Below are 14,527 nucleotides of genomic sequence, written 5' to 3' on the forward strand. Positions count from 1 at the left end.
CAAGTGGTGCTGGGAAAACTGGTCAACCACTTGTGAAAGAATGAAACTAGAACACTTTCTAACACCATACACAAAAATAAACTCAAAATGGATTAAAGATCTAAACGTAAGACCAGAAACTATAAAACTCCTAGAGGAGAACATAGGCAAAACACTCTCTGACATACATCACAGCAGGATCCTCTATGACCCACCTCCCAGAATATTGGAAATAAAAGCAAAAATAAACAAATGGGACCTAATTAACCTTAAAAGCTTCTGCACATCAAAGGAAACTATAAGTAAGGTGAAAAGACAGCCTTCAGAATGGGAGAAAATAACAGCAAATGAAGCAACTGACAAACAACTAATCTCAAAAATATACAAGCAACTCCTACAGCTCAATTCCAGAAAAATAAATGACCCAATCAAAAAATGGGCCAAAGAACTAAATAGACATTTCTCCAAAGAAGACATACAGATGGCTAACAAACACATGAAAAGATGCTCAGCATCACTCATTATCAGAGAAATGCAAATCAAAACCACTATGAGGTACCATTTCATGCCAGTCAGAATGGCTGCGATCCAAAAGTCTACAAGCAATAAATGCTGGAGAGGGTGTGGAGAAAAGGGAACCCTCTTACACTGTTGGTGGGAATGCAAACTAGTACAGCCACTATGGAGAACAGTGTGGAGATTCCTTAAAAAACTGGAAATAGAACTGCCTTATGACCCAGCAATCCCACTGCTGGGCATACACACTGAGGAAACCAGAACTGAAAGAGACACATGTACCCCAATGTTCATCGCAGCACTGTTTATAATAGCCAGGACATGGAAGCAACCTAGATGTCCATCAACAGATGAATGGATAAGAAAGCTGTGGTACATATACACAATGGAGTATTATTCAGCCATTAAAAAGAATACATTTGAATCAGTTCTAATGAAGTGGATGAAACTGGAGCCTATTATACAGAGTGAAGTAAGCCAGAAAGAAAAACACCAATACAGTATACTAACGCATATATATGGAATTTACAAAGATGGTAATGATAACCCTGTATGCGAGACAGCAAAAGAGACACAGATGTATAGAACAGTCTTTTGGACTCTGTGGGAGAGGGAGAGAGTGGGATGATTTGGGAGAATGACATTGAAACATGTATAATAAAATATATGAAATGAATTTCCAGTCCAGGTTCGATGTATGATACAGGATGCTTGGGGCTGGTGCACTGGCATGACCCAGAGGGATGGTATGGGGAGGGAGGAGGGAGGGGGGTTCAGGATGGGGAACACGTGTATACCCATGGTGGATTCATGTTGATGTATGGCAAAACCGATACAATACTGTAAAGTAATAAATAAAAAAAAATAAAAAAATAAAAGTGCAACATAAAAACTAAAAAATATAATAAAATAAAATCATTTATGAAATAAGAACACTTTGAATATGACAATAGTAAGTTGAAGATGTTTACTGTTAAAACATGTATAATATCATGTATGAAACGAGTCACTAGTCCAGGTTCAATGCACGATGCTGGATGCTTGGGGCTGGTGCAATGGGACGACCCAGAGGGATGGTATGGGGAGGGAGGAGGGAGGAGGGTTCAGATTGGGGAACACATGTATACCTGTGGTGGATTCATTTCAATAAAAAATAAAAATAAAAGAGACTAAAAAAAATAAATAAATAAATAAAATAAAAGTGCTTATTTTACTCTTTAAAGCAATCTAAAGAAAATTATAAATACACATAATTTAAATGTCATGAGAAGAGATAAAATGGAATACTAAAATAGTATTTTATTCACTGTCAAAAATGCGTAAAGTAGAATAGAGGAATAAACAGCTGATGAGACTAATTGAAGTCAAACACCAAGATGGTAGACTTAAATCCAAGCATATCAATAAATAATTATATTAGATGTAAATGAACCAAACACCCGAATTAAAAGGCAGAAACTGTCAGACTGCATAAAAAAGCAAAAACTTATATGCTGTTTACAAGGAACACACTTTAAGGGTAAAGACAAAAATTGAAAGTAAAGAGATAAAGAGCTGTGCCCAGCAAACTAAGCATAAGAATGCTGCTATGACTTTCTTAATATCCTAATATCAAAATATTAATGTCCAAGGTAAAAAGCAGCGGCTGTGCTTTGCTGGAGCAGCCATGAAGAGATACCCCATCCAAGGTAAGAGAAACCCATGTAAGATGGTAGGCACTGAGAGAGGGCATCAGAGGGCAGACAGACAGAAACCACAATCACAGACAGCTAGCCAATCTGATCACATGGACCACAGCCTTGTCTAACTCAGTGAAACTAAACCATGCCGTGTGGGGCCACCCAAGACAGATGGGTCATGGTGGAGAGACCTGACAGAATGTGGTCCACTGGAGAAGGGAATGGCAAACCACTTGAGTATTCTTGCCTTGAGAACCCCATGAATAGTATGAAAAGGCAAAAATAGGACACTGAAAGAGGAACTCCCCAGGTCAGTAGGTGCCCAATATGCTACTGGAGATCAGTGGAGAAATAATTCCAGAAAGAATGAAGGGATGGAGCCAAAGCAAAAACAATACCCAGCTGTGGATGTGACTGGTGATAGAAGCAAGGTCTGATGCTGTAAAGAGCAATATTGCATAGGAACCTGGAATGTCAGGTCCATGAATCAAGGCAAATTGGAAGTGGTCAAACAAGAGATGGCAAGAGTGAACATCGACATTCTAGGAATCAGCAAACTAAGATGGACTGGAATGGGTGAATTTAACTCAGATGACCATTATATCTACTACTGTGGACAGGAATCCCTTAGAAGTAATGGAGTAGCCATCATGGTCAATAAGAGAGTCCGAAATGCAGTACTCAAATGCATCTTTTGGATGCAATCTCAAAAACTACAGAATGATCTCTGCATTTCCAAGGCAAACCATTCAATATCACGGTAATCCAAGTCTATGCCCCGACCAGTAATGCTGAAGAAGCTGAAGTTGAACAGTTCTATGAAGATCTACAAGACCTTCTAGAACTAACACCCAAAAAAGATGTCCTTTTCATTATAGGGGACTGGAATGCAAAAGTAGAAAGTCAATAAATACCTGGAGTAACAGGCAAATTTGGCCTTGGAATACAGAATGAAGCAGGGCAAAGGCTAATAGAGTTCTGCCAAGAGAATGCACTGGTCATAGCAAACACCCTCTTCCAACAACACAAGAGAAGACTCTACACATGGACATCACCAGATGGTCAACACTGAAATCAGATTGATTATATTCTTTGCATCCAAAGAGAGAGAAGCTCTATACAGTCAGCAAAAACAAGACCGGGAGCTGACTGTGGCTCAGGTCATGAACTCCTTATTGCCAAATTCAGACTGAAATTGAAGAAAGTGGAGAAAACCACTAGGCCATTCAGGCAGACCTAAATCAAATCCCTTATGATTATACAGTGGAAGTGAGAAATAGATTTAAAGGACTAGATCTGATAGACAGAGTCCCTGATGAACTATGGATGGAGGTTCGTGACATTGTACAGGAGACAGGAATTAGGACAATCCCGAAGAAAAAAAATGCAAAAAAGCAAAATGGCTGTTTGAAGAGGCCTTGCAAATAGCTGTGAAAAGAGGGAAGTAAAAAGCAAAGGGGAAAAGGAAAGATATAACCATTTGAATGCAGAGTTCTAAAGAATAGCAAGGGGAGATAAGAAAGCCTTCTTCAGAGATCAATGCAAAGAAATAGAGGAAAACAATAGAATGGGAAAGACTAGATCTCTTCAAGACAATTAGAGATACCAAGGGAACATTTTATGCAAAGATGGGCTCGATAAAGGACAGAAATGATAGGGACCTAACAGAAGCAGAAGATATTAAGAAGAGGTGCAAGAACACACAGAAGAACTGTACAAAAAAGATCTTCACGACCCAGATAATCACAATGGTGTGATCACTCACCTAGAGCCAGACATCCTGGAATGTGAAGTCAAGTGGGCCTTAGAAAGCATCACTATGAACAAAGCTAGTGGAGATGATGGAATTCCAGTTGAGCTCTTTCAAATCCTAAAAGATGATGCTGGTGAAAGTGCTGCACTCAATATACCAGCAAATTTGGAAAACTCAGCAGTGGCCACAGGACTGGAAAAGGTCAGTTTTCATTCCAATCCCAAAGAAAGGCAATGCCAAAGAATGCTCCAACTACCACATAATTGCACTCATCTCACACGCTAGTAAAGTAATGCTCAAAATTCTCCAAGCCAGGCTTCAGCAATAGAACTGTGAACTTCCAGATGTTCAAGCTGGTTTTAGAAAAGGCAGAGGAACCAGAGATCAAATTGCCAACATCCGCTAGATTATCGAAAAAGCAAGAGAGTTCCAGAAAAACATCTATTTCTGCTTTATTGACTATGCCAAAGCCTTTGACTGTGTGGATCACAATAAACTGTGGAAAATTCTGAAAGGGATGGGAATACCAGAACACCTGACCTGCCTCTTGAGAAATTTGTATGCAGGTCAGGAAGCAACAGTTAGAACTGGACATGGAACAACAGACTGGTTCCACAGAGGAAAATGAGTATGTCAAGGCTGTATATTGTCACCCTGCTTATTTAACTTATATGCAGAGTACATCATGAGAAACGCTGGGCTGGAAGAAGCACAAGCTGGAATCAAGATTGCTGGGAGAAATATCTATAACCTCAGATATGCAGATGACACCACCCTTATGGCAGAAAGTGAAGAGGAACTAAAGAGCCTCTTGAGGAAAGTGAAAGAGGAGAGTGAAAAAAGTTGGCTTAAAGCTCACATTCAGAAAACTAAGGTCATGGCATCCGGTCCCATCACTTCATGGCAAATAAATGGGGAAAGAGTGGAAACAGTGTCAGACTTTATTTTTCTGGGCTCCAAAATCACTGCAGATGGTGATTGCAGCCATGAAATTAAAAGACGCTTGCTCCTTAGAAAGAAAGTTATGACCATCCTAGATAGCATATTAAAAAGTAGAGACATTACTTTGCCAACAAAGGTCCGTCTAGTCAAAGCTATGGTTTTTCCAGTGGTCATGTATGGATGTGAGATTTGGACTATAAAGAGGGTTGAGTGCAAAAGATGCTTTTGATCTTGATGCTTTTCAACTGTGGTGTTGGAGAAGACTCTTGAGAGTCCCTTAGACTGCAAGGAGATCCAACCAGTCCATCCTAAAGGAGATCAGTCCTGGGTGTTCATTGGAAGGACTGATGTTGAAGCTGAAACTCCAATACTTTGGCCACCTCATGTGAAGAGCTGACTCACTGCAGAAGACCATAATCCTGGGAAAGATTGAGGGCAGGAGAAGGGGATGACAGAGGATGAGATGGTTGGATGGCATCATTGACTCAATGGACATGGGTTTGGGTGAACTCCAGGAGCTGGTGATGGACAGGGAGGCCTGGCGTGCTGCAGTTCATGGGGTGCAAAGAGTCGGACATGACTGAGTGACTGAACTGAGCTGAACTGAACTGAATACCAAAATAGTCTTAAAGATTAAGAGTATTACCATAGATTAATGAGAATATTTTATAGTGACAAAAGGAAATATAATCAAGTATATAGATAAGAATACTAAACACAAAGCATTCAGATAGATCAACTAAAGAGGTCTACTGCTGCTGCTGCTGCTAAGTCACTTCAGTCGTGTCCAACTCTGTGCGACCCCATAGACGGCAGCCCACCAGGCTCTGCCGTCCCTGGGATTCTCCAGGCAAGAACACTGGAGTGGGTTGCCATTTCCTTCTCCAAAAGATGTCTACATGCCTGTCTATAATCATAGTTAGAGACTGTGTTAAGAAGCATAGAAACCTATCCATTCATTTCCTAGGCTCTTGAGGGGCATGCTCCTCAGTGCCTCTACTGGACTCTCTTTATACCCCATTGCCATATTCACCCTGGTGGCAGTTTAGTCAGCTAAGTCATGTCTCACTCTTGTGATCTCATGGACTGTAGCCCACCAGGTTCCTCTGTCCATAGGATTCTCCAGGCAAGAACACTGGAGTGGGGTGCCATTTCCTTCTCCAGGAGATCTTTCCAACCCAGGAATCGAACCCAAGTCTCTGTCATTGCAGGTAGATTCTTTACCAACTGAGCTAAGAGGAAAGCCGTAGAATATTCACCATGTTCTACACTAATTAGTTGTTTACAAACTCATCTTTCCTTGCAAGCACAATGTCTGCAAACACAGTGGATAATTAGTGAATGTTTATTGAAAGAATAAATGAATTCTTAAGCACTATCATTTATAACTAAGGGGCAAGTTACTTTCTCTTTTTCAACCAATTACCTTCAGTATTACTCACCTTTGACCCCGAAGAACAGCTGTATACAGGTGAATACACTGACTGTCTTGAACCAACCAATATAGGAACCCATCACTAAGGTCTAAAGTTAAAGCAATTACCTAAATAGAAAATAAGGAAAGAAAACAAATCAAATACATGTTTAATCTTTGTGATTACATCAAGCTTAAGCTACAGATTTCTCTTTAGCATCCTTTTTGGAATAATAAACTTAGTGATTTTTACCTTTTACTGAGTATAAATATCATGTAAATATGCTTATTACTATGTAGTTTGGATATAAGCACTGGTTTCCTAAAAATCCTCAAATGGCAGGAACTATCTATTATTCACTTCTATATTCTTATCTCTAGTGGTTCTCAAAGTTTGATTTTTGGACTACCAGGATCAGCATCACCTGGGAACTTGTTACAAATACAAATTTTCGACCACACTCCAGGTCCTACTGAATGAGGAAATTTGAACCACTGTGCCAAGCCTTGTCTAAAGCTAGCACAACTTTGGACTCTTCAGCCACGTAAGTCAGTGAATCTGATCGTTGTTTAAATCAGTTGTTCTCAAACATTGCTGCAGATTAGAATTACCTGTGATTCTTTAAATACATCAATTTCCAGTCTGGCATTCTGTTAAATTTTGATCTCTGGAGATGGTACCCAGTCTCCAGTGTGTCTTCAAATTCCCCAGATAATTCCAATGTGTCACCAAGTTTGAGAACCAACCATTCAAGCCATTTTAAATTATATTAATATCTGTTAATTATAACCGAAAACATACTGATAATTTTCTAAAATACAATATAGACATGGTTTTCACGTGATACAATTGGATAGAGTTGTGTACATATGGAACTTTAGTCCCATTTCCAGCTGACATCTTACAACCACTTTTTATTACCCTTTCTTTGTCTTCTTGTTACAATTTGTGTCTTAAGTCCAGTTGATTAGGTAAGACCTGTGGAAAGACTGAGTCTCCTATGAAATAGAGTGCAAGAGATAGAATTTACAATCCAAGGGATCTTTTTTGCTTTCTTTGGCTTTATAGGTATTGAGATTACAAGGAGTCTGACCTCAGAGTAGTGGAGTCTTTCTAGAGCAGACCTGGAGACTAAGAGGTATCAGATAAAATAAAGTTGATGACTATACCTTTAGCAAGATATAACAGCATATAAACAAAAGCATCAATCAGGGAAAAATATAAAAAGAATACAATGAAGTATCCAAGAACTAAAAGTACTTGGTTACCCAAGACTTGCTATAAAGAAATAATCTCGAGTTTCATGGCTGCCAGAACCTTCAGTCATCGTATGAATCACAGTCTTTTGTCTTTAAGAAAACTCAACCTACTCTTTTTCCAAAAGGTAGAAAACTATTCTAGCAATTTCCAGCCTTTGGGGAATTGAATTATGTCCTTGCTTCAGGCTAAAAGAGATTTATTGATAATTTTTCCAGTTAAAGTGAAACCAAGTTAATATTGCTTTTTATCTATAATGAGATGCCCTAGAGTTTTATAAATCACAGATTAACTCTACTTTATCTCTTAAAAAAGAAGATTCTACAACTCCCTTTGCTGAAATACGACAAACTATGTCAGCCATAAGTCAAATTCAGGGGATGGGTCATTACCCCATTCCTTTACACCAGCCATTGGAGCCCATGGTTAAAGAGTGTCAGAGGGTGTTCCATAAACCTTTGGTAACCATCATTATGTCTAACAAAGCCCATCCCTTGGAAATAATCCCTTTGATCTAAATTAAAACCTTGAAGTTTAATCCTGTGGTAAAATGTACTATATACTATGAGTCCTACATCTTTTCACTTTAAAGGAATATCTCATTTCATTTTCCCTTTTCATCATACAAATGAGTCTTTCTATAAATGACTTTTATTATACCTGTTGATTTCAAAGTTATCTTATGACTCCACGATAAATTTGTGAGTAGCATGTAAAGGAATGACAATGAGAGGGAAGGCTTTACTCAATGTAAAACATATTACCTTCAAAACACTCTCTAGCATTAACAGAGACAGATGAATAAAACATCAAACAGCGGAACCAGAACACATATTGGCACAAGCAGCAGCACCATTAGCCAGCCTGTGAGAGAATTTGGAGTGGATTTTAAACAAAAATGTATTTCCTCAAACATGCTGAGAACTCTAAAAATTCACTCATTTATAGAAAAGTCCCCAGGGCCACTCCAGGGCTATCCTGAGTAGATGTATCCCAAAGGACGAGATCAGGACAGCAGGGTGATTACAGACGAAGTCAAGGGGATGAATAGGAAGTTACTCTTGAGAGACTATTATCTTTAATATGCCTTTAAAACAAGAGTTTTTCCCCTAAAATTTTTTTATCGAAACATAAAAAATATACTTTGTATTCAGACTCAAGCGGCCCCAAAATACAATTAAGAGATCTTTTCATTATTTGACAGAAATGAATAATCTCTGGTGTGTAAACTTCTATTTCTTTTAAATACCTGTGTTATAATCTGTATATGAAAATCTTAGGAATTATAACTAGCATGTCTTTTGGAATTAAGGATCGAATGACTCAACAATTTGTTTGTTTATAAATGATCTGGTATACCTATACTATGTATGTTTTATCTCTATTGACAACAAAAAGGGATAAAAATTTTAAGAAATATTAAATAGATAGAAATAGTATGAATGATTTATTACTTCCTCCACTTTTCAGTAATTTCTAAAATTTCTACAGTAGACATATTCTTAAGATCATCAGAAAAAATAAAATTTCAAAATATAGATGGATAGCTAGAGGGAACCTAAACAGGATCAAGAAAAATACATATTGCTTCTAGAAGTTGAGGAAGTAAAAAAAAATTTGCCTTAGAATCATTTCTCTTAATATATTACTGCATTTTTTAGATTGAGTTACAAAATATAACAACTATTGAGTGGTTGTTCTCACTACTTCCCGTGAATTATCTCATTTAATCATCACAACAACCCTAAGAAGGAGGACAATTGTTAATATTCCCATTACTCAGTTAATGAAGCAGTCACAGAGAAGTCAAATAACTTTCCTAGGAGCTGCATAGTTATTAGAGCAGTCAGTACCAGAAATTGACTAAAAATAATAAAACACCTAATAATCACCCAAGAAGACGTTCTCAAATATCCGATAGAATTCCTAAAGACTATAAAAATGGACAAATTAAGATGCTCTTAAAGTGTGAGTCCATTCAAGATAAAGCAAAATATAAAAATCTTCATATTATATTTTATTTAATCAATTATGACAATCAAATAAGACTTAGAGAAATTTGGTTATACCAAGATTTTACCATAGTAGTATTTCCTTTCAGAGTCTACCTGAAGTATTCACAACAAGTGGAAATAGTATTATTATAACCATACAACAGCATTATTTAGTATAATTAAATGATCAGATCTTATGTTTTTAACTTTCACCTTTTTCCCAGAAAACCAAGGCTGTGCCTGTAATACAAGTGGACTTTCTCCATTTAGCCTGGTACTTTCCACTGAATATAACGTGGTCCAATAGAGATATCCACCAACTGAGTCCACCGCCATATCATTTACCAGCAACTTCACGTGAGTCACAACGTCTGTGCGTCCTGTCAGCACAGACTGCCTTTGAATCTATAAAATAATCATAACTCAGTTTTAGTGATTTTTCAATGGCATCATTATTTCTGAATAGTTTATTGCAATTGTTAGTAAATTACTGCATTCATCCATTCATTTCTCCAACCATAAATATTTACTGGCACTTTGTGCTGAGTCATGCACCTAGCTTTGGGAATGTAATTACAAGGAAGCTTACTCCTTTTCATGTCTCCAAAGAGAAAGGAGATACACTTATTTTGAGTTAATACTTGCTGTTTCTAATCATACACCTAGACAATCAACACATAATCAAAACATAAGAATGTATTTGATTAGATTCCCAAAGATGTATACTCCAAATAGTGATGTCTCTCCTTGCTCCTCTCTGTCTGTTTAATCTCCCTAATATTAATTACTATAATTAAGTACCTATTATATGCTAGGCACTGTACTTCTTTTTTATCTTTAAAATATTAGTTATTATAACCCTCACATTAAGCCTGTAAAGAATTTCCATTTCCTACTTTTTCACAAGTAAAGCTGGGTTCAAAGAGGTGAAGTGATTTTTCAAGAAGTTAAATCATTTTATAAGAAACAGAGCAAATACTTGAAACCAGTTTTTATACTACTCTACCACTTCCTCCTTCAAAACTATTTTCATACTAATCCATTTTGGGAATCATTCTCTGATTAACCCCACTCAGCTCCATTCTGCCTACAAGTCACTGGCACTTATGAATTCAGACTATACCATATTACTTTGCTTCTAAATACAATGCTCTGTCCCTGGAGAAATGGCAACCCACTCTAGTATACTTGCCTGGAAAATCCCATGGACAGAGGAGCCTGGTGGGCTACAGTCTATGGAGTCACAAAGAGTCGGACACGACTGAGCACACACAACAACAATGCTCTGTGTGCTTCTTCTAATGATTCACAATGTTTTCTTTTTGGCACTGGTCTTAGTTATGGTATGTGGGATCTAGTTTCCTGACCAGGAATCGAACCCAGGCCCCCCAGGAATTGGGAATGTCTTAGCCACTGGACCACCAAGGAAGTCCCCATGAATTTATTTCTATGTCATGAAAAGAGCAGGGGCAAGTGGTGATGGTTGTGCAGCAAACACACTAAAAACCACTGCATTTTATATAATCGAAGGTTGAGTTTTATGGTACATAAATTATATCTCAACAAAGCTGATATATTTTTTTCAAGGGCAGAGACATGACTACTATTTTCCTCATATTCTCTACTATGCCAATTGTCAAGGCTCTAAACATACTGGTAACAGATAATGAATAAATAAACAAATGGATATGTGCCCTCCTGATTAGGAAACAATTTTGTACCATAAAACCAAAATGACTTTTTTGTATCGTAAAACTGAAGCAATTTTTTTCTTGATCTATTAGACCGTTGATCTCATCATCAACCGTTCTTTTCTTCAGTGTGCACAATGCACAGGATGTCTTCCTCTGGTCCCCAAATCCCACCCTGTCTACCCTCCTCAGTGCCCCCTGAGCCTGACAGTGATGGACTGCATCAACCTAGCTCCCTGTTCTCTGGCTTCCAGGGAGGTGCAGCCAATGGAAGCAGTGGCAGAAGATCAGAGGGCAGAAGAAAAGAGGGATGGAGGTACATGTGTACTATCGTATCACTCCTTGCTGGACTATACCTTTTGACAATGGCTGGTTTTCATATTGGCAACTCTGCTAAAGCTACAGCCCTCACCATTCTTTCCCTTCTTTCCCTTGTCCTCTCTGCCTAGAGGCAGTAATATCCTCCCACACTTGCTAGCCCAGAGCATGCTTCACCGTCCTATGCTCATTTCCTTAGCCCTGTCCATGCTTTGAAAATAGTCCCCTCGCTTAGTTTCTTTTCATTATGCCTTTGGGGTGTGCCGTCTTCCCCAGGACACTACTCCACTGGTGAACATTTTAATATATTTATTTCAAGATATTATTGAAAATACATAACTAATCAAATACTGATATAGACTTTCCTTTCTACATGAATATTTTAATTAAAAGGTGAGTAGGCTTAGAGACAAATATTAAGTAAATAATAACATAGGTGAAACACAAGTATGAAAAAAATCAAGAAAATGACATTCCAGTCACTGAAGTGGGTAGGCATTGTTTGAGAGCATGTAGGATGTCAGGCTTCAACTTACCACATAGGTCTTTCCAGCCCAGTAGAGAAAGTGACCCAGCCACTCAAAAGCTAAAGCCCCTGCTCCTGCAATGTTGGGTATGTGATAATTCTCTGAGACGTCTGTCCCATTCAGCAGCCATACATAAACATCACCTTTCATGTCGCTGTAGTAGAGGCTGTTGTTATACCAATCCATGTCTCAAAACAAAGTGAATTGGTAGCAGTTATTTTCTCGTGTATGCCAGTGTAAACATAGTGTGTCAGCAAATCACACATGCACGTCAGCAATAACATGGATATTCACTAGAGCTTCAGAGATGTGTCAAGAATGCTTCAATAACATTAATCTAAAATCTTAAGGCCTGGAACTAGACACAGGAACTAATATTCATTGAGCATCTCCTCTTTGCCAACATTGTCCTGGGCACTTTTATATATCTCACTCAACTCCTAAAGCTCTAAAGTAGAAATCATTTCCATTTTTTGACATAGCAAACCCAAGACTAGGTGAAATTATCTATTTTGCCCAAGGTCTCACAGATGAAAAGAGGAGGAACCCAGACTTGAACCAACTTCAAAGTATCATTCTTTCCATTAGTACCACACTACCTCCTAAGTCCAACTCATTTTGGTCAGAAGTGCTATGGTAATTTTTAATGACCAAATAAAGAAATCAAATAATTAGATAATTACAGAAGACGCCATTAAGTAATAAATGGGTAGTTTTGCCTTAGGCATTTATTACATAATCTTCTTTGCCATGAAATTCTTTCTTATGTTTTATTTAGAACTTCATATAGCTGTTCTGTGCTCCAGTCTTATAGCAAACTCATAACAAATTACTTAACTATAGCTATCTTCATAGAACAGGATAGGCTGTTACTTTGAGATGACACTGAGAGATTAAAACACACGAGAAGTGTATCAAAGCCTTCCTGAAATGGGCATACATCATTAAATAACCTCACATTTTGTGGAGTAATAAATGGCCCTCCTCCTTGAGAACAGACATTTTCTTCATCATGTCATGGGCAGTATAATTCAATATTTTTTCCTTTCCTTATTGACCTAATATTAAAACACTCAATTCTTCTGATTGGTCGAATATCTCAGGAAGTCTAATAAGTAGAAACCTGCCATCCAAGTGTACAGGGAACTTGATGTTTACCTGACACATTTCCTATATCAGAGGATAGGAATTCTCCTGGGCCAAAGCTATTTAATGGCTTACTCCAAAGTCCATCTTCTTTCACGGCCATGATAAATGGTGGTTCTGCAGCTGTTTGGTTTAAAAAAAAATTGAAAGAAATATCACAGAAAACACACATTTTTAGGTACACATCTTGTTTGTTAGATTTCTTTTATAAAGTAAATCAGCATTTTGAAAAATACACTGGAAGTATACGAATAATCATATCTGCTTAGAAGAATACTGTATCATATTAAACACACTTTGATTTTTATGTAAATATTTGTAATTGAACGTGAAGAGAAATGTGTATGATGCTGCCACTACAGCAATGTCACATCATGGCAAATTTTTTTGTTGTTTTGCTTTAGCTATTGGTGATATTCAGAAGCAACAGTAGTATAAATGGTTCAGTTCTTTCCGTTTTCTTTCAACCAAGAGGACAGAATTCAACATAATTCACAGCCCCTCAACTTCTCTCGTCGAGACTTTCAGCATCCAAGCACTGCTACAGCTTAATAAGCCATGAGAAAGGAGAAAACCACGAAGAAGAATAAAATTATATTGTTTGTTCAAAAACATCTTGGACAGTATAAAATAGAACGTTAGAAACATTAATATCACACTGTGCTTCACTTACTTTCCTAATCTCAGACAAGAAACGTGCTCAAGGGTCAATGCACCCTCATTCTCATTTCTTTACCACATCTAAGGTGAGAAATTTTAAAGAAGACAGGCAGAAAGCCTTTTTTGTCAGAATCACTCCCTAAATCAAGAGCATTCTCTCACCTGGTACCAGGGTAGTTCCCACTGAGGGCTCTGACCAAGGGCCTGGCCCCTTGGGAGAACTCGCTCTCACAGAAACCTCATATTTTGTAGCACTCTGAAGGTCATGTACATTAAGGATGGTCCCACTTATATTAGAGAACACGTGAGTGGTTTCAGGAAGGTCTTGGGTTGATACTTTCACCTCATAAGTCCAGTCCTGCCAGGCAGAAGGACCTATGCGGAAGAGTTAAACAATATTACTGACCAGGATGACATCAGCAAGGGCAAACAAAGGACTTTCAGTAAACTTATCTACAGCTTCACCTTGAGTGGAAGGATAATTGGGCCTGTTACCCCTTAATCGGCCAGGGTTAACCTGATGATATGATTAGGACAGTGGCCATTCTACTCACTCATTTTGTCTCATCAAAGGAGACGTCTTGCCAACAAATGGGAGGCCACTGTCCCCTCTCTGTGCTGTGTCACTGGCTGCATGGAACTATCAGAAG

At 38.1% G+C, this 14,527-nt stretch overlaps 1 protein-coding gene across 1 annotated transcript in view; it reads right to left on the bottom strand.

Annotated features, from left to right (window-relative positions):
- The window catches only part of ROS1 (ROS proto-oncogene 1, receptor tyrosine kinase), a 114,907-nt gene that overhangs the window by 69,906 nt on the left and 30,474 nt on the right, over nt 1–14,527 (bottom strand). The window contains exons 10-14 of the mRNA XM_045161990.1: nt 14,040–14,265; nt 13,230–13,340; nt 12,081–12,259; nt 9,749–9,940; nt 6,312–6,412 (exon numbers count right to left, since the gene is read on the bottom strand). Of these exons, the coding sequence (XP_045017925.1) occupies nt 6,312–6,412; nt 9,749–9,940; nt 12,081–12,259; nt 13,230–13,340; nt 14,040–14,265 (809 nt within the window). The remainder of the gene's footprint in view (nt 1–6,311; nt 6,413–9,748; nt 9,941–12,080; nt 12,260–13,229; nt 13,341–14,039; nt 14,266–14,527) is intronic.

The sequence above is a fragment of the Bubalus bubalis genome, chromosome 10 (assembly GCF_019923935.1).
Source record: "Bubalus bubalis isolate 160015118507 breed Murrah chromosome 10, NDDB_SH_1, whole genome shotgun sequence".
NCBI classification, from domain to species: Eukaryota; Metazoa; Chordata; class Mammalia; order Artiodactyla; family Bovidae; genus Bubalus; species Bubalus bubalis.